The sequence below is a fragment of the Serinus canaria genome, chromosome 24 (genome assembly GCF_022539315.1).
Source record: "Serinus canaria isolate serCan28SL12 chromosome 24, serCan2020, whole genome shotgun sequence".
Taxonomy (NCBI): Eukaryota; Metazoa; Chordata; class Aves; order Passeriformes; family Fringillidae; genus Serinus; species Serinus canaria.
The window spans coordinates 4,858,583-4,878,671 of NC_066337.1; the positions used below are offsets into that span (position 1 = coordinate 4,858,583).

At 52.3% G+C, this 20,089-nt stretch overlaps 1 protein-coding gene across 1 annotated transcript in view; it reads right to left on the reverse strand.

Moving 5' to 3' along the window:
* GRIK4 (glutamate ionotropic receptor kainate type subunit 4) overlaps positions 1 to 20,089 on the reverse strand; it is a 69,145-nt gene that overhangs the window by 4,739 nt on the left and 44,317 nt on the right. Inside the window, exons 11-16 of the mRNA XM_050983460.1 lie at positions 14,541 to 14,654; positions 8,000 to 8,109; positions 5,452 to 5,625; positions 5,015 to 5,180; positions 1,859 to 2,084; positions 99 to 227 (exon numbers count right to left, since the gene is read on the reverse strand). Of these exons, the coding sequence (XP_050839417.1) occupies positions 99 to 227; positions 1,859 to 2,084; positions 5,015 to 5,180; positions 5,452 to 5,625; positions 8,000 to 8,109; positions 14,541 to 14,654 (919 nt within the window). The remainder of the gene's footprint in view (positions 1 to 98; positions 228 to 1,858; positions 2,085 to 5,014; positions 5,181 to 5,451; positions 5,626 to 7,999; positions 8,110 to 14,540; positions 14,655 to 20,089) is intronic.

The window sequence follows — 20,089 nt, forward strand, 5'->3', positions numbered from 1 at the left end:
CCAGGCAGAAAACCTGGCAGACGTGCAGCTGGGTGTCCATCCTTGCACCTCCAGCCAGGATGTTGCTGTGCCTGGTCCCTTGGGAGTGCAGGGCTTACCTTTGGCTCTGTGATCCTCCTCTTTGGGACACTTCCCTCCTTCCCACCACTTGCGCTTCAGGATCTCCAGGCGGTTGTTCTCCTGCAGCTGGAGGATGGCCAGGTCGAACTCGTCGCGGAACACGGAGCCTGCAACGCCGAGAGGGACGTGGTAGGGCCCCACCTTCCTCCCCATCATCATCCTCGCCACTCGCCTGCCCCACCCCAGCGTGCCCAGCTAGCACAGCTCCTCTCTGGGTGGCTTGGAGGGGCTGTCAGTCCATGCCAGTCATGGAAAGCTGCAGCCACCCCGCTGGGAATGTCACCTGGTTAGCGTCACTTGCAGAAGGTGACTTTGCCTGGCCATCAGGAGCCACACAGGCCTCTGGAGCAGGTCCATGGCAAGGGGAGCTTTGGCTTTTCAATGAGCAGTTCAGTATCCTGCTCCTGCAGGCCACAGAGGTCCCTCTCTTGTCATTCCACCTCCAATTTCACCTTGTTCTAATGCTCCTTCCCTCAAACTGATCACAGAAATCCTGAGCTGGAAGGAGCCCAAGGATCATGGAAGCCAAAATGTCCATGCTGGAGGAGCTCAGTCCTGTGCTGGGCACAGAGCTCTGCTGCAGTCCCAGTGTCTGCTACCAGAGATCCTTGTCTGCCACCAGAGATCCTTGTCTGGTACAAGAAATCCTTGTCTGCCACCAGAGATCCCCAGGAAGGGCCATGGGAAAGACTCTGCCTCTCCCAGTAACTCTGCACTATTGTCCCAGCCAGCAGCTTTCTGCTCCTCTTATCTGCTACAGTTTCACTGTTTAACAAGACAATGTCAGAACAAATTTAGCCCTGAAGGTAGGGATTTGTACTCACTTTGATCAGGTTGCTGTGACTTTACAAGCTTACCCATGTTCCCTAAACTAGAGTGGCTGTTTGTGTGACGGGGGCCTTATGTAATCCACCTCAACTTTGTGTTGCTAAATGCCAGGGCTTAAAGGTCAGGACAAGGCTTCCAGGCTGTCCAAAAGACCAGCGGATCATCGTTGGGAATAACAACTAAACCCTTATTTAGTGCTGATGTTCTCTTGTGAGCTCATGCATTTGCAAAACAAAACCCCTGCATTTGTTAAACCTGATGAGAGCCCCTGAATCGCCAAAGTCTCCGGCCTGCAGTTTCAAGAACCACCAGCTGTTAAGGCATTCCCACTAAAAACTACCAGAATTGCCACAGCATTACTTTGACATCACCTCTGGGATTAAAAGAAGGAGCACAAAACGATGCACAAACACTGGTTGGGGGAGGAAACAGCAAAGAGCAGGTATGCAGAAAACAAGCAGCAATTTTGAGACATCTTTCACATCAATCATTGAAAGAGCCGCGGTCGCGTCTCACATGGCTCTGGACCAGAGCAGGGTCTCACATCTGGCTCTGGACCAGAGCAGGGTCTCACATCTGGCTCTGGACCAGAGCAGGGTCTCACATCTGGCTCTGGACCAGAGCAGGGCCTTGCACATCTGGGTCTGGACCAGAGCAGGGCCTTGCACGTCTGGGTCTGGACCAGAGCAGGGCCTTGCACATCTGGGTCTGGACCAGAGCAGGGCCTTGCACGTCTGGCTCTGGACCAGAGCAAGGTCTGGCACATCTGGCTCTGAGCATGGGCAACAGGTAAGAAATAAAAAGGACCCTGTGAGATGCAACGTTGGCTTTTAGAGCCGGCACAGCCTTTGGAACGCTCCGGTCCTCTGCCGATAGCCGAGAAGGACTAGAATTGTTCTTCACTGCCTACCGACGGGCATGCCAATCCCGTAGCCCTTGGTGTCCAGAAGGCCCCCGACCTGCGTGAGGTTGCAATTGCGCTGCCGATAATACTCGTTCATGGTGGACTCCAGCAGGAAGGCGTAGTTGGAGTTCAGCACGCGCGCGATCCCTTCCTCCGTGCTCTTCACGAAGACGCTGGGCTGCTTGGAGTACATGTAATTCCACATCCGCTGGTACGTCTGGTAGCGGGAGTTCTGCGGGGGGGAAAGAGGCAGCCACAGCTCAGGGAGGAAATCTGGGGTACATCAGATCCTGTTCGAGGTTACAATATGAAGATATATTCTATTGGCCACAAACTCCCAAAAAACTCACTTCCTTTTCAAACCACCGTGGTCAAGAGCTGCTGAAACCAGGAGGGGAATTGTTTTCTCCTTGTCTCCTGTTAATGGGGCCATCAATGCCTTGCTGCATGACTCAGAGATAACTCCCACCAGGAGCCAAGCATCCCCACCCGGATATACTCTGGGGTTTGGGAGAGAATTCCCTCCAGGAGCCAAGCATCCCCACCTGGATATACTCTGAGGTTTGGGACAGAATTCCCTCCAGGAGCCAAGCATCCCCACCTGGATATACTCTAGGGTTTGGGACAGAATTCCTCCAGGAGCCAAGCATCCCCACCTGGATATACTCTGGGGTTTGGGACAGAATTCCCTCCAGGAGCCAAGCATCCCCACCCGGATATACTCTGGGGTTTGGGAGAGAATTCCCTCCAGGAGCCAAGCATCCCCACCTGGATATACTCTGGGGTTTGGGACAGAATTCCCTCCAGGAGCCATTTCTGTTCAATGGACACACTCCATGGCTCAGGGAATGATATCAGCCCATTGTGAGATGCTCTGCCCAGAGGGGAGGAGCCAAGCATCCCCACCTGGATATACTCTGGGGTTTGGGACAGAGCAGTCAGTCTTTGGACGGGATTCCCAGAGGAATGGCTTTCTTTTCAGACTGGATCTTCAGAGGAAGACCACACCCTTTCTACAGGATCACTGCTCCAACAGAACCAGGTCTGCCACTCCAGGAGGGCTGCAGCCACCACTCCAACTGGACTGCTCCCAACACCCTGACCAATAGGGTGTCAGGTTGTATTCTGACCCTGTCAGTGGTTTTTTCTTTTATATTATTGCATGTATTTTCATTTTCTTTTCTCTTTTCCTAATAAATTGTATTTCTGACTTGGAGTCTCTCACTGGTTTTTCATTCAAACCAGAACAGACCCCTAAAATTAAACCCCCATATCAGGAGCTGCTGCAGAAAAGCCACAATGGAGAGAGGAATCAAATCAGATTTCAGATTCAGGAAGGATTTTGGTGCCTCATCTTTGGTTATCTCAAAGAGGCCCAAATGTGTTGGGAGTCTGTTGGAAAAGCTGGGCGTGAAATGCCCCAATTCCAACAGGGTCTGGAAAAAATCTTTGTGTAAATTCAATTTTAGAAAAAAAATCTTAATTTCAGTGACCATGTATCAAAAACACACAAAAAATGCCTGAAGAAACAGCTCCTGCTTGGTTGATTGAAACCTCAGGGTGCTCCCTGTGGAGCTCACACTGTACTGACCATCCCTCAAACACTGTCCCAACAGTTCTTCAGTGTCAGAACCAGACTGCAGCACCCTGAGGAGGTCACTGAGGGCTGGGGACAGCACAAAAGCTCTCTGGGGATTGTTGCTCACAAATTTAATTCAAAAAATAATCCAGATTTAGTTCACCCCCCTGTGAGGTAAATTAAAGTGCTTGCTGAATAGAACTGGGTTTTTTGTTATTGATTACAATCAACCAAAGCTCAGCCAGCCCCAGATCCTCAGAGCTGGCTGGTGGCTGAGCCACCCTGGTCTGATGAAAAGAAAGCTGAGAATGATGAATCTCTCTTGCCTGTGCTGAGCAGAGAGTGAAAGCTGCTTGCACAAACACTGAATATAAACACACCCTGCTCTACAGGAGGATTTTCATACTGTCAAGGGCTCGTTCTCTGTGGCTGGTGAGCAATGCTGGAGAGCCTCAGGGAATCTGCTGCTGACCCAGTTCCTGTCCTCATCTGTCCAGCTCTGTCCTCTGGGTGCAGCCACTTGGGCAGGAGACAGATGAGCAGGGGGGTTTGGTTCTGTTCCACTGCATTTTTAGACCTTCAACTGTGTGTCAGTGTCAGGGGAAGCACTGCCAGGACAAGGCGCCTCAGGAGGGGACAAACATTCCTCCATGCACCCAGGAAGGGAGGGGGGATGGAAGCAGCTATCATCACTACTTTAACCTCCCTGTCCTTACACCAGAGGTAAATGGATCCAAACACAGCTTAAAGCACCACAAATAGGACAAAAGCCTCTTTTCCTAATTTCCTCTCTGATTTCCTCCCTGCCAGGCAGTGCAGAGACAGTCAGGGGTTTAAACTTGAAAGCTTTCCTCAAGTGAGCTCCTCATATACAACCACCTCCCTCACTTAGGCCCTGCTCAGCTCATTTTAGATGTAAAGTTTGGCTTAAAAGTAGCTCTTTTCCATACCCCTGAAGAGCATAAAGTTGGGCTGAAAAGCTCAGGCTGACTCCAGAGATTTCCCAGCCTTCCAAATTCAGTTCAGACTCAGAGTGGGGGGAAAGAGTGAGAACAAGCTTTCTCTCCTTTTGGAATTTCAACAAGTCATAAATAAATAAATAATCCTCAAGCAGTTCTTTGTGCGTTCAGAGCTCTGCAGAAAAGATTCACTCATTTATTTCCCCTCTGAGCAGAGCAGGGAAGAGAAAAATTAAATTGAGCTAAATGGCCCACATAACTTTGCATACACTTGACTTATTTCAATGCCACTGACCTCACACAGGCTCCAGCACTCTGACTTCTGTGAGCCTGCCTGGGCGGTGCAAATATTTCTTTGCTTATCCCATCTGAAAGACTCTCAAATAAAAGCTAAAACCATGTGGAGACCCGTGAAAATTTGAATTCCTTGCGGAATTCCCTCTCTGTGTGCTCCACCATCCCTCTGCCACCCTTCATCCTGTGCAGGGATCTCTGCAGAGTTCCCCTTCGTGCCAGCAACTGGAGTGACACACGGGCACAGCAGGCTGAGGGGACACCCCAATCTGATTGAGGGGTGCCCTGTGCCCCCCCTGCCCCCCCAGGCAGCCACAGAATGGGGTTTACTTGGAAGAAGGTCATGCTGGAGCCGCCGTGGATGGTGCCGTACTCGATGGTGGTCTGGTCAGCAAGGTCATCCACGGACTCGATGGGGACATCCATCCTCTGCACGGTCAGGAACGCTGCCAGGTTGGCCGTGTAGGAGGAGATGATGATCAAGGTGAATGCCCACCTAAGGGAGGGAAGGGAAGGTGTGGTTTCCCTCAGAAAATCTGCTCTCCATCCCACCCTTTGCCTCGCAGAATCACTGAGATTGCTAACTCCAAAACCATCGGTCCCCGCTTTGTCACCCAGACAAGTGTATGCCACATCCAGTCACCCTTGAACATCCCCACTGGGCTACCCCTCCCAATGTCCCACAGCCCTTTCCATGAGGAAACCCCTCCTCCACACCCACGGGTGCCCAGAGAATCCTTCCTGAAAGGGAGGGCTGCCCTCCTTACCAGACTCCGCTGACGCAGCGCGTGGACAGAGCCTGGGGGGCGATGGTGGAGCCCTGCTGCATGAACCCCCCCACGGGGAACCACAGCGAGTTCCCCAGCGAGTACTGGTTCACCAGGAGGTTGCATCGACCTTGGGAGCAGGGGTGGGGGCTGTACCACTCGTACGGTGTCAGCCTGAAAGGACGAGACAAGGAGAGCTCAGGGAATGCGCTGGGAAATGGGACACTTAAAAAAAAAACCACAAAAGAGAGAAAAGCTGTGAAGCTCCAGCTCTCCTGGAGGCAGAGTTTTCTAAGGAGGAAATGCTTTGCTGTCAGTTGATGCCCAGGGCTCAGAGCTGTGTGAAACGTTTGCTCTAAGACTCAAGAGCCAGAGGCTTTCTTGTAAAGATTTGCAAAAACTTTGAGAGGCTCTGCTCTGGGCAGCTCTGCATGCATCCTGCAGCCCTGCGTGCGCATCCACAACACAGCAGGAGCTCCAGATGTGCAGGGACTTGATGGGAAGCAGAAATCAAACATCTTTGGCTGTGCTCCCTGCCGGAGCACGAGCACTGATGGGAAGTTCAAAAGCAAAGTGTTTGAGCCCTGACTGCATTAAACCATCAAGAAAAACTCTGTTGGTGCAAAGGGCTGCTCTGGGAAGGTCTGAGGTGGAGCTGGAAGCTGAGTGCTGGTGTTTCAAAGCATCCCATCCTCCAGGGACAGGACAGAGGTGGGAATGGGAAATGTCTCAGTCTGTCACTGCTGTGACTGCACCTCTCTCTCTCTTTGGCTGTTTGCAGTGCCCAGTTTCCCTGGTTTGCTAAGAAAGTCTGCTAATTGATGTGCTGCACTTCATCACACCGCTCTAGCTAAGAAAGCTGGGGCCTGGGAGGGTCATTTTGGGGCAATTGCCAAACAGCTGCAGGGCTGTGCCAGCTCACATTGCATTTAGCCACAATGAGGGGGGTTCTTCTCATCCCTGCATCTCCTCTCTCACTGTGGTGCCAGGGAGCATGAGGAGGTTATTTCCTGCAGACCTTCCACGGTGGATCAAGCACTGGCAGCCAGCCCCAGAGCTCTGGGAGAGTCTGCAGCTCACAGGGTCAAGAGCTCCTTCCTGCTGAGCAAGGCAGGGAGCAGCAGCCAAAGCTCCCTCTCCAGAGGGGAGCTGGGTAAAGGCACCTCTATGGAGGATCATATTTAAAACATGAGGAAGGGGCTAAAGAGGCACCAGCTGTGCATAATTCAATGGTTTCTCCAGACCTGCATTTCTGAGGCTGTAACAGCACTTGAAGAACCCATTAAAGCCCTGTCAGGATGACAACCTCAGCCATACTGAGGGAGTGTCACTGTGCCAGTGACAGCACAGTCCCAGTTTGTGCAACGAGAACTGGGCACTGAGGGGTCCTTGTGCAATGAGAACTGGGCACTGAGGGGTCCTTGTGCAACAGGAACTGGGCACTGAGGGGTCCTTGTGCAACAGGAACTGGGCACTGAGGGGTCCCTGTGAAATGAGAACTGGGCACTGAGGGGTCCCTGTGAAATGAGAACTGGGCACTGAGGGGTCCCTGTGAAATGAGAACTGGGCACTGAGGGGGTCCTGTGTCAACAGAACTGGGCACTGAGGGGTCCTGTGTAACCAGAACTGGGCACTGAGGGGTCCCTGTGTGATGAGCAGTGGGCACTGAGGGGTCCCTGTGAAATGAGAATGGGCACTGAGGGGTCCTTGTGCAACAGGAACTGGGCACTGAGGGGTCCCTGTGAAATGAGAACTGGGCACTGAGGGGTCCCTGTGTGATGAGCAGCGGGCACTGAGGGGTCCCTGTGTGACCAGAATTGGGCACTGAGGGGTCCCTGTGAAATGAGAATTGGGCACTGAGGGGTCCCTGTGCAATGGGAATTGGGCACTGAGAAGTCCCCAAAGAGCTAGGGAGCCCTGAGCGGTCCCTGGCACACAGTGCCAGGACACAGCTCCACTGTGTCTGTGACAGCCCCTCCCCAGGGCTGTGGGCAGGGCAGGGAGAGCAGGCCTGGGGCTCCATGGGGGCCGTGCTGGGGTGAGCACCCAGAGAGGTGTTCTGAGACTGACTGAAATTGGTGGCAGGGGAATGAGAGGGGCTGAGCCAGGCTCTGCACTCAGCTGCTCAAAGGTGCCCATGAACTTCCCTGTCCTGCACCAACTGGGGAGCCATTCATCACCGGTGGGATTCGTGTTCCCACCTCAGAATGGATTTGCAGGTTCCCAACAGCCTCCACCCTCCCTGCTTGGGACAAAAGGGTAAAAAATCATCCAAGGGAGCATTTAAACAGCACCAAAACCTTCTCCAGAACCTCCCACCACCTCTGGGCACCACTGTGGCCAAACACTTCCTGAGCCAGGGCACGGTGACCATCCCAGCGTGGGGACACGGTGACAAACCTCAGTCCCCTGCTGGCACAGGGCTGGGACGCTTCTGGTGAGCCGGGGGGCAGAGCATGTCCCCGTGTCCCCCCGGGAGTCCCCTCTGCCCGGGTCTGCAGTGACACTAGGTGGCACCGCGAGGAAGGGAAAGGCACCGCGACATTACCGAGCCACCAGGAAGAGGACACAGCTGACAGCCAGGTAAGCGAGCAGCATGAAGAGCCAGACGCCCGGAGAAAAGGGGTCCAGGAAGGAGAAGTAGCCGGGTCTGCGGCCCTGGGCAGGGGAAAAGCAAAGGAGGAGTTGGAGCTGGGTGGGTTTGGAGAGGTGGAAACAGTTCTGGAAGGGCAAGGGGGAAATCACCTGCACTGGTGGCACTGCAGGAGGGAAAGGGATAAATGGGAGAAATGGGAATAAAAAGGGGAATGGGGATAAATGGGAGACAGGGTAATAAATGGGAGAAATGGGGCAAAGGGGGATAAATGGGAGAAGGGGGAGAAATGGGGAAAAAGGGGCTAAATGGGAGAAATGGGAATAAAAAGGGGAAGGGGGATAAATGGGAGAAGAAATAAATGGGAGAAGAGGGATAAATGGGAGAAATTGGAATAAAAAGGGGAATGGGGATAAATGGGAGAAGGAGGATAAGTGGGAGAAGGGGATAAATGGGAGAAGAGGGCAAATGGGGGAAAGGAAATAAATGGGAGAAAGGAGAGAAATGGGGAAAAAGGGGATAAACGGGAGAAATGGGAATAAAAAGGGGAATGGGGATAAATGGGAGAAGGGGATAAATGTGAGATAGGGAAATAAATGGGAGATGGGGGAGAAATGGGAGAAGAAATAAATGGGAGAAGGGGGAAAAATGGGGCAAAGGGGATAAATGGGAGAAGGGGAAGAAGTGGGAAAAAGGAGGATAAAAGTGGAATGGGGATAAATGGGAGAAAGAAGGATAAGTGGAAGAAAGGAAATAAATGGGAGAAAGGGATGAATGGAAGAAAGGGGATAAATGGGGCAAAGAGGATAAAAGGGAGAAGGGAAATAAATGGGGAAAAGAGGGGGAAAAAAAGGAGAAGAGGAATAAAGGAAAAAAAAGGGAGAAAGGGAATAAATGGGAGAATAAAAAGGGGGGATAAGTGGGAGAAAGGGGATAAACAGGAGAAGGGAAATAAAGAGGAGAAGGGGAATAAACCAAGTTTTGCAGCAGCCTTGCAGGGCAAACAAGGGACAGCAACCTCACAAATGACCGAGTCCTGCAGCCTCTCCCCACTGGATTCATCCCCTAAATCTGTTTTGCTCCCCTTTTTTGCTCCTCCAGGCAAAGAAAGATGTGACTTGAGAGAAAAATGAGGCAATCACAGCATCCTGTGCCTTCCTGGCAGGGTTTGCTGCACCCCCAGCCCTGAGGGGTCCCCCCATCCTTGCCCACCCCACATTTAACTGGGCAAAAAGGGAAGGAAAGACATTTGTGAAGCAAAAGGGGGAAAAAATGCTTTCAAAACTTCTCTCTCTGCCCTTGCAAAGTTTCTTCTTTAACAAAAACCCCAATAAAATTATTACTTTTATCTCAGGGAACAGGATATTTTTATCTCCAGGATGCGTCAGAATTTCCTGTTTTTTTCTTTAGCAAACCACCTTTCCTTAAAAAAATAAGGCTTCACTGCTAGAAAAAGCAGGTTGATCTTCTCCCAGAAGCATTTTAAACTTTCACAAGGATGCTGCCACCACCAGAAAATTGTCAAATGTCACCAAATTTGTGCAAAAGCGGGAGAATAATTTTTTTTTTTTTTTTTGGAGAAGTTTCTCAAAAGCCAAACACCTCCCATTTGGGGTGGATTTCCACTGTCAGCATCAGCTCTGTGGATGCAGCTCCTCTGAAGGGGAAGAACAGCTCCAGCACACCCAAGAGATGATCCCACAGCTCACAGGAACCTGGATTTTCTGTCCCAAACCACAAATTCAGTCCCTAAAACAGCTCCACATCTTCCCCAAGCACCTGGAACTGGGAAGCTTCCCACGAGGCAAAGCTTTGCAAACGTTTTTTTTTTTTTTATTTTTCCCCTCTCCCAGACTCAAACCAGCATTTTAAATCCCACTTCCATCCAAACCCCGCTGCTTTACTACTGAATGTTATGCAAAAACCTGAATTTCACAAGGTCTCAGCAGTTCTCCTGGAGACTTGAGCTGTTGCTAGAAAAGGCAACAGTTGTTGCACAAAAATCTTCCTCTGCTAAAAATACCCAGGAGCCTGTGAAATCCTCAGCTCCAGTCACCATCTGGGAACCTGGAAGGTGTCAGGAGCCTTCCCTGAGTGCAGGAAAAGCCCAGCACACCACAACAACTCATCCCTGCATCCTTCAGGACGAGATTTTGGGATCTGCACCGTCCCTGCACGTGGTGGGGGGGGTGGAACTGAAGGGTTTTGGAGGTCCCTTCCAAGCCAAACCATTCTGGGATGAGCAATTTTGGAGAATCTGGCTTGGTGAGGCTTTTAGCCAAGGGATGGGTTGAGGAGCAGTGGCTCAGCATCCATTCAATGGTTAACTTTAAAATTCCCAAGGAAAAGTTCAGGTTCTCAGATTAAATTTCAGTCAGTTGAGGTCCTCAGATTAATTTTCACTCAATTCCCAAGGAAAATTCCAGGCTCTCCCGGGTTTAATTCCAGAGTTTCTCTTCAAGGCAATGCCTCTCTTCCATTCCAGGCTGTCTCCTCTCCGCAGGTGAGGTACAAACAGTGGAAGTCACCACATTCTCTGGGTCCTTTCCCAATTTGTTGGTGGGTTCCTGCCGTGTTCTGGTTTTCAGAGCCACAGAATCTGCAGGAATCTGCATCCCATTCCCAGGAGAAGCCTTTGCTCACTGTGCTGGAGCTCCTCTCCCTAATCCAGGGAGGCCAGGGCACCTCCCAGCCCTGCAGGGGTGTTCCCTGTGCCCTTCCCACTGATCCCATCCAGAGGACCCTCACCTGTTGTACCTCACCTGTGGACAGGAGATAACCTGGAACAGAAGAGAGGCATTGCCTTGAAGAGAAACTCTGGAATTAAACCCAGGAGAGCCTGGACTTTTCCTTGGGAATTCACTGAAAGCTAACCTGAGGACCTGCCCACCTGCCCAAGGGTGGCACTGCCAGAGCTCTCCCCTTTGCTTGGCCAAACTTGTCTGACACTCCATAAATCCTCTTTTGTTTGCATCCTCCTTTGTTTTACCTCCTCCCCGAAGCTCAGGAGAGCCCAGATCTCCCCCAAATTCCAGGTGTTCCCTCTGGCTCTCCTGGGTGCCCCTCAAACCCTGGTTCCCCCCTTCCTCAGCAGCTCAGGAACTCCTCATTCCTCCCCAAGGATGAAACGAGGCCCTGGGGAACCAGCAGGGTGTGAGGGGCACAGGCTGCTGAGCCAGCTGCAGCTCCTGGAGCTCCTCCCTCCATTCCAGGGCAGGGAATGACCCTCCCTGGCACCCCAGGGCTGGCAGGGACCCCTCAGGCCCTGGCACAGCCTTGGCTGAGCCTCCCCTGGCGAGATGCTGCAGTGACAAAGTTCCTTTCTGCAATTAAAGCCTTGATGTCTTCTTTATATTTCTGGGGCAGTTTGTCAATAAATTACTCTCATTAAGGAAATTGCGTTGGAAGCTTTAAATCTCCAGCTTGGCAGGGAATCTCTCCTGTGACTTTACAGTTGTAGTAGTTCTGGTTCTTTTCAGCTCCAGTCATTTCCAGGCTGCTGGGACATATTCTTTTCATTCACAGTTGTGGGTAAGAATAAAGATATTCTGTTCCCACGGAGGGCACAAACTCTCTCTGATCTGTCTGTTTTGAAGATGGGAATGACAATATCTGGAGTCTGTCAGATATTTTTAGGCAGTCCCAATAGAGCTTTGTTAATTGGAAGAGCTATTTTTCCTGGAATAGATATGTTCAAAATGTCCAATAATTGATGAAGGCCTCCTGCAAATCCTCAGATGGATATGGGAAAGATTAATTTACCCTCCCTCCTAAGTTTTTCTTGGAAATCTTCATTTTTTTCAGCCAGTGAGCAGCAGTTTGCTGGGAAGATATTGGTGACTGGAGACATTTGGAGAAGGGGACATTTGGGAAGGAGAGGGCAGCCCTGGATTTGTTGTTTTCAGCACTCCCTGCCCTGGACACGCAGAATCTGGAGGAACCTCAGTCATCCCCACCCGTGCCATTTCTCACAAGGATTTCCCCTAAAAAAGGAGGGCAGAGAATTCTCTCCTGCCTCTGGAAGTCAGAGGGAAGGCAAAAAAACTCAGCCTGGAGAGGTAGAAATGCTGATGTGTGCTTGGTCCAGCCACAGGCACATCCCAGATATCCACACCTGCTCCAGGGGCACATCCCAGATATCCACACCTGCTCCAGGGGCACATCCAGATCCCTCCTTTCCCTCTGGGGCCTGCACAGGCTGCTCTGAGTCTTGAGTCTCATTTGGAGCCACCACATGGCTCACAATGACCAAACGCATTCCTGGGGGCAGCAGTTGTGCCCACCCTGCCCTGGTGGGGAGGGGTCCTTGCTGGCAGAGCTCTCAGGAGGGGGCTCAGCTCCTCTCAGCCCCTCCCAATCCTCCTCTGGCTGGAATGAAGGAGTTTTTCCATCCATCCATCCATCCATGGATCCATCCATCCATGGATCCATGGATCCATGGATCCATGGATCCATCCATCCATCCATCCATCCATCCATCCATCCATCCATCCATCCATCCATCCATCATCCATCCATCCATCCATCCATCCATCCATCCATCCATCCATCCATCCATCCATCCATCCATCCATCCCCCATCCATCCATCCATCCATCCATCCATCCATCCATCCATCCATCCATCCATCCATCATCCATCCATCCATCCATCCATCCATCCATCCATCCATCCATCCATCCATCCATCCATCCATCCATCCCATCTTGTGTTCTCTGCAGCAATCAAGTCAAAGTTTAGGCTCAGCTCACTTGGCCTAAACTCAGCTGTATCTGGGCACTCTCCCAGCCTCCATTTCCTCATTTTGAAGGCAAGGACTTTCAGGGCTGAGCAACCAGAATCCTCTCTAGTCCCTCATTCCCTGTCACAGAGGAAGGATGTGAGAAAAATGGGTAAATCCTAATTTATCCCTCCCTGCAGGAAGGACCCTGGGCAGCTGATTCCAGCCCCCTGCCCAAGCCAGGGGCTGCTCAGGGCTCCCCATCCACCTCTGCCATCCCCACACCCCCCCTGGCTGGGCAGAATGGGCACCTCATAAAAACCAACCAAGCCTTTTTCTCTCTCAGGAAGCCTGTTAGAGCTCCTGTGTCAGAAATCCAGCCTTGATTGTATCACAAGCAGTGAAATTGAGAAAAATGACAGGCCTGGTTAAAGCTGCCATATTTGGTTATGTGTGATAAGAGGCACAGCCTCTGTGTGGCTGGGTTGGCGGCGTGGGGAGGAGAAAGGGGTGAGAAATCACTTGCCACTGGAGCTCCATGGAAATGAAAATAAAATGTCATCACATTTGAAGGAGCCCAGGGTTTGGAGAGAGCTCCTGAGCGAGGAAGAGGCGCGTTTGTGGTTATTTATTAGGCTCCATCTCATCCGAGCCGGGATTAGCAGCCGTCAGCTGCAATTTTTGACATTGCAGAGGTGGTTTTGGGGTGGGGACAAGAAGGCTGTGGGGCTGCTCTGCAAACCACGTCCTTAAAGGAAAACCAGAAGGGTCTGCTTTGACAAATATTTCCCAGTTTGAGAGGTTGAACTGCCACACAGCTCTCAGGCACCCTCCTCAAGCCCAGCAGGAAAGGTCTGGAGGAAGAGGTGCCAAAGCTTGGAGAGGGAAGGGAGAGCTCTGAGCTTCCCTGTCCTGGGGAGGGCACGAGCCTGGCTGCCCCCAAGCACTCCTCATGTCCCCAGTGGGATCACCCCACCTGGGAGATGTCTTTGCAGCCCTGCCTGGCTCCCTGGGCAGCTCAGATCCCAACCAGATCCTTGGTGTAGGGGGAGGATTCCCAAACCCCTCTGGAGCCTGGGATTATCCATCCTGCTCCGTTTGGTGAATGCCTGGAGCAGCAGGGCTGGGCTGGGCTGCCCTGGTGGCAGCAGATGCTCCCTGCCCTGAGGAACCTCCACCCTAAAAGAAGTGTCAGGAGTCCTGCAGAGGCAGCAGCAATGAGCAGACCCTGAGCAAAGGCTGCAGCAGCCCTGCTGCCTCTCCCCTTGGAGGGAGGAGAGCTGCTCAGGGAATCACTGGAGATTCTGCTGCAGGACATCCCCAGAATGGCTTGGGTTGGAAGGGATCTTAAAGATCACCTTGTTCCAACCTTGTTTGATGAACAGGGACAATTTTCACTATCCCAGGTTGCTCAGAGCCCCATCCAGCCTGGCCTTGGATGTTTACAGGGATGGCACAGCCACAGCCTCTCTGGGAAATCCATTCCAGGACCTCCCCACCCTCACAGGGAAAAATTCTTTCCTAAATATAACACAGTATTTAATCACCAAATCCGATTTTAAGAGAAGCCAAAGGGCTGGGGGTTGAACAGGAAGGGAATTCACCAATCCTGACAAGCAGCAGACAGAGGAAAGCAGGAAATAAAGGTCGAGCACATTTGCGTTTAAATAAGAAACCAAAATATTTTTTATGAGTCGTTCATTCTTCTCCCCTAACCAGGGAGGTTTGCATGCAAATAATGGAGGGACATAAATGGCTCTGAAATCAGGCTCTTACCATGTGAACTCTGTAGAGAATGCTGATTCCCAGAGTCATGAAGGGCTTGGAGAAGTCAATCACCTTCTCCCGCTCCGCCGTGATCGTCAGCCCCGCCACGGCCAGATCGGCTTTCTGGGGAGGAGGGCAGGGAGAGGGTCAGACTCCTGGGAAAGCACCAAACCTGGGGCCACACAGGACCCCCAGGCCTGCAGGGGGGATGTCCCACCTTGCTGGGACAGCAGGAGCTCCCCACATCTGCCTGCCTGGCTTTCACACAGCCCTGCTCAAATCACCCCAAAGTTTAGCCCACCCCGTGCTCTGGAACAGCCTCCCCACTTTCCCCTCCCTTTCCCCATTTTTCCCTCCCTTTCCCCATTTTTCCCTCCTTTTCCCCACTTTCCCCTCCCTTTCCCCACTTTCCCCTCCCTTTCCCCACTTTCCCCTCCCTTTCCCCATTTTCCCCTCTCTTTCTCCATTTTCCCCTCCTTTTCCCTATTTTTCCATCCTTTTCTCCATTTTCCCCTCCCTTTCCCCATTTTTCCCTCCTTTTCCCTCTTTTCCATTCCCTCTCTCCACTTTCCTTTCCTTTCCTTATTTTTCCTTCCCTTTCCCCATTTTCCCCTCCCTTTCCCCATTTTCCTTCCTTTTCCCCATTTTCCCTCCCTTTCAGGCTGGAGCAGCTCCCTCCCCCAAGTGCTCACAGCCCAATTGCCATTTTTTATTCATTTAATGCATTAAAACCTGGAGCCATAAACCAATAAATATGACATTAATCCATAGAAAATGCCAACTCCCCCCTCCCTGTCCCTTCTGGTGCAAGCCAGCACCGCAGGAAGGGGACAAAGCATCACCTCACCCCTGAGCCATGGAGTTCACAACCCTGTCAACCTCCAGAACTTCAGATCAGTCTCCAAATTAAAAAATAAAATAAAATAAAATAAAATTCAGAGGACTGGCATTAAAGTTTGCAGATTGACCTGCAAAGCAAATGAGATTAGGGGGGAGCAAAAAAAAAAAAAAAAAAAACTTCTTCTCATGTTAATACCCTTGTAATATAGATAAGGGATTTGAATTTTAAATATTATTTTTATTACTTTAGCTCTTTTAATGTCTGTAATTGCTTTCTGTAAAAATGAAACCTCCACTCCCTTATCCATTTGTTTCTCTGCTTTGCAGGAAGATGATTATGCATGTGGAAAAAGAGATGATGGGGCAGAAAGAAAAAGCTGTTTGCACTTTTTGTCCCTAAATTTGACAAGGTCTGTGCAGATGCCAAGGCACCACCAGGCCTGATGGAGGTCCTGGGAAAGGCTGCAAGAGGGAAGAGCAGGAGAGGGAGAAGAAAGGGAACCAGGAGAGGGAAAAGAAAGGGAAAAAGGAGAGGGAAAAGAAAGAAAGGGAACCAGGAGAGGAGAAGAAAGAAAGGGAACCAGGAGAGGAAAAGAAAGGGAACCAGGAGAGGGAAAAGAAAGGGAAAAAGGAGAGGGAAAAGAAAGGGAAAAAGGAGAGGGAAAAGAAAGGGAAAAAGGAGAGGGAAAAGAAAGAAAGGGAACCAGGAGAGGGAGAAGAAAGAAAGGGAACCAGGAGAGGGAGAAGAAAGGGAACCAGGAGAGGGAAAAGAAAGAAGGGGAACCAGGAGAGGGAAAAGGGAACCAGGAGAGGGAAAAGGGAACCAGGAGAGGGAAAAGAAAGAAAAGGAACCAGGAGAGGGAAAAGAAAGGGAAAAAGGAGAGGGGAAAGGGACCCAGGAGAGGAGAAAGGGAACCAGGAGAGGGAAAAGGGAACTGGGAGAGGGGAAAGAAAGGGAACCAGGAGAGGGAAAAGAAAGAAGGGGAACCAGGAGAGGGAAAAAGAAAGAAAGGGAACCAGGAGAGGGAGAAGAAAGGGAAGGTGACCCACGAGCCCAGGAAGGGGTGACAGAGAAGGTGACACCTCCCAGGCCATGCAGAACTGCCTGGACATGCTCAGTGCAGGATTTTGGAATTGTTCCCAAGCAGCTCTTGCAGATTCCTGAGAGGTTCAGGCTGCAATGATTTAGGAGCTGAGGAGAATTTCTGCAGAGCCAGACATTTACCCACAGGCTTTTTAAAAGGCACCAATAATCCCAAGGTGGTGTGTGAGCAGTTGAGCTCTGTGTAAACCCCAGCAGATCACTAAAACAGGATCAGTTCATCTCTGGAACGTGACACGTGGAGGATTTCATCTATGAGGAAAGCCTAAAGCTTCCTAAACCCCTCTGGTGTCCACTTAAAAGGGTTGTAGGTGCCATTGTCCCATTTCCTAAACCATTTAGAAGGGTTGTAGGTGTCATTGTCCCACTTCCTAAACCACTTAAAAGGGTTGTGGGTGCCATTGTCCCATTTCCTAAACCCCTCCTGTCTCTACTGAAAAGGTTTGTGGGTGCCATTGGCCCAGGCAGAGCCCTCCCAGCAAAGCCCCTGCTGAAGGTACAGCTTAGTCTGACGATGGAATTCTCCTCCAAGTTCTCCAAATTAAACCCAGTCCCACCAGCAAAGGCACAGACTAAAGCAGAGGGTAAAAATGCCATGGCAAAAGGGGTTCACCCAAAGCTTGCAGGAAATGTTCATTCCTGTCCAGGGGGAAATTTAAAGGTGCTGTTGAAGGAGCAGCAGCATCCCCTGTTTTGCCCAGTTTTGGGGTTCTCTGGGGAGAAATGACATCTTGGTGTTGCTGAATCCTCAGCAGCATCCTGAGCTGCTCTTCCCTACCCAAATCCAGTGCAGATCCATCCCCTCCCTCTGTCCCCAGAGCAGGGACACAGCACAGCCTCCCCCAGCACTCGGACTGTGCCCAGCTCCCTTCTCTCATCTCCAGGGGGTTCTGCCATTCCAGCAGGGTCAGTTCCTCCCGCTCACTCCCTGCTAACTTTTCAGGCCTTTCCAGCTCCTCATCATTCCCTCTCTCTCCTCTCTGCAGGCTCAGTCATGCAAGTTAAGAGCTGATCTCTGATAGCAGGAAACTTTGATCTGGGAATGGCATGCAAAGAATCCTCTGCCTGAATTTCATCCATTTCACGCTTTCAGCTCTGCTTCCTGACAAAACTTGTGGTGCTTCACTGAGCTCCATGGAGCTTCAGAGGAGCTCTGCAAACCTGAGTTCTCTCTGGCCTCCCCACCTGAGCACAGGTAGGTGCTGGGATTCTGTGGGTAGGGGATAACATGGGGGAGGAAAAATGGATTTTGCTTTGTGCCCCTGCACTCTGTCCACGTCTGGGCTCTGGGGAGAGGGAAAAACAGAAGGCAAAGGATGGAGAGGAAGAGAGGTTGGTTTTCATCCTGCCAGCACAGTCACAGCTATAAATGTTGGCATGAAATAGGCTTAGAAAAAGGCCCAGAGCTTATTGGGAGTGGAGACAGCCACTTCTCTCGACAACACACCGCCCAGGCAGGGCCAGAGCCTCGCTAGGTGAGAGCAAACCCAGGTGGGCTGGCGTGCCAGACAAAAGCTGCCACCAGCACCGCCCTACCTGGCATTCCCGTGGGCTCTGCAAAGGACACCAAACACGGGGGCTGAGCCGGGCTCCCGAGGAGGAACAACAATTCAGCATCCTTCAGCAGCAAATTGCAGGGACTGCCAGTCCAGAGGCGGCACCCGCCCCCTCGCCGCGGGCTCTGACAGGGCTCAGCTCGGAGCTCATGGTGATGAATGGGCCCTGACGTCAGCCCAGCCCGCAGAGGAGCCCAGAGGAGCCTCCCACGGCATGGGATGGCAGGAAGCAGCCGGGAGAAGAGCCCAGCTGAGGCCCCACAGAGACCCCAACCCTCCACCAGGCTGTGGGCACACAGCGCAGGGAGCGAGGCTTGGGGCTGGGGATCTCTGTGACAAACACCTGGAGAACAAACCAGGACAGCTCTGGGAGCACAGGGCTGGGATCTTTTCCAGGAGCAGCAGTCCTTGGCTTGGGCAGCTCCTTGGATGCCACGTCCCCTGGGTGCTTGTGACAGCAGCGTTGTCACCAGAGCTGCCCACTGAGCCCTGATGGCACAACCAGGGCCAGCAAACCCTCCCTCTGCACTGTCCCTGTGCTCAAAAAGCCTCCCAGGAAGGTGAAATAGCTGTTCAAGCTCCAGGAGGCAGCAGTGCAGACCCTGCAGCACTGGGGGGTGTCCCAGTGGAGCCCATCCAGCTGGAGGTGACCCTGCTCCCTGCAGGAGGATCTGCAGAGGTTCTCTGCTGCCCCATGGCACTCCCTACTCCTGCATTCAAAGGCAGCAGGGGCACTCCAAACAGGTGTTTGGGGACTTTTTAAGGACAGCTGTGAGTGCTGCCATATCAGAAGTGACAGCCTGGAAATCCTGCAGGCTGCAGCTCTCCCTGCAAGCCCCACTCAGGGAGGGCTGAGCACTGGGTGCAGGTGCCAGCCCCGAGTCTGCCCTCACCCACCTCTCCTCACCTGGCCTCTCTGTGGGAGCACAAAGCCCATGCCAGGTGTTCCCCCTGCCCATGGCAGAGCCAGCTGAGGTGAAGCACACAGGGACAGCAGTGACACCAGCCCAGCTCACAGCACCCTGCCCATCCTGGGATGGATTTCCCAGCAGGGACACCAGCCCAGCTCACAGCACCCTGCCCATCCTGGGATGGATTTCCCAGCAGGGACACCAGCCCAGCTCACAGCACCCTGCCCATCCTGGGATGGATTTCCCAGCAGGGACACCAGCCCAGCTCACAGCACCCTGCCTGTCCTGGGATGGATTTCCCAGCAGGGCTTTGCAGACCCCTCTGCCCATCCCTGCACATCCACCCACAGCCCCTCTCCTGGAGCCCCCCTTGTCACAGCTGCCACCACCACAGCAAACAGCCTCCCCCTGCCTCCCTTCACCCCCACACAGCTTCTCCTTGCACACACCAACACCCACTGCCAGTGGAGAGCAGGACTCTGCCAGCTCTGGAGAGCTTCTCCCTCCTTTCCCCTTCCTGCTGCTCCCCAGCTTTGGAGCAGCTGAAGGGAAAGCAGGGCCTGGCCACCAGCAAGGAAAACCAGCACCCCAAAGCTTTATAAGGGCTTCCCTGATCTTGGTGTTGCTGCTCCTGAGGCTGGACAGGATGGACTTCATGTCCCTCACTTTAAAAAGGGCTTGGGTCACCACTGAAGCTGGCCAGATTCGAGCCAGGCATGGTGGGACAAGGCTGAGGCTGTGAAAATGCATCTCTTGGTTTGGGTCAGCCAGAGAATTCATTTCAGCTCGAGGATGTGCTGGAGAGGGAGAGAAGGGGAAGAGCAGCCACCGGCAGGGACTCTGAGCCAGAGCTGCACTGCAGCAGCGAGGAGCAGGATGTAATTCTTCCAGCCCAAATGCCCTCTAAGTCTCTGTGCCAGGAAGGAGGAGATGAGAAGATTTGCTGCTCTCCTTGTTTGTTTGTCTGTGCCAGAGCCAGGAAGGCTGAGAGGGAGAGTGGCTTTAGTGCCCTGCTCACTCCAGGAATGAGCTGGGGGCTCAATCTCCCACCCTGCATGCTCAGAGGGACAGATCAGCCCAGGCTCTTCTGCATTTGTGACACCTCTCACTGCAGGATGGCCTTGAGGGACTCCTCATCAGGCACTGGAG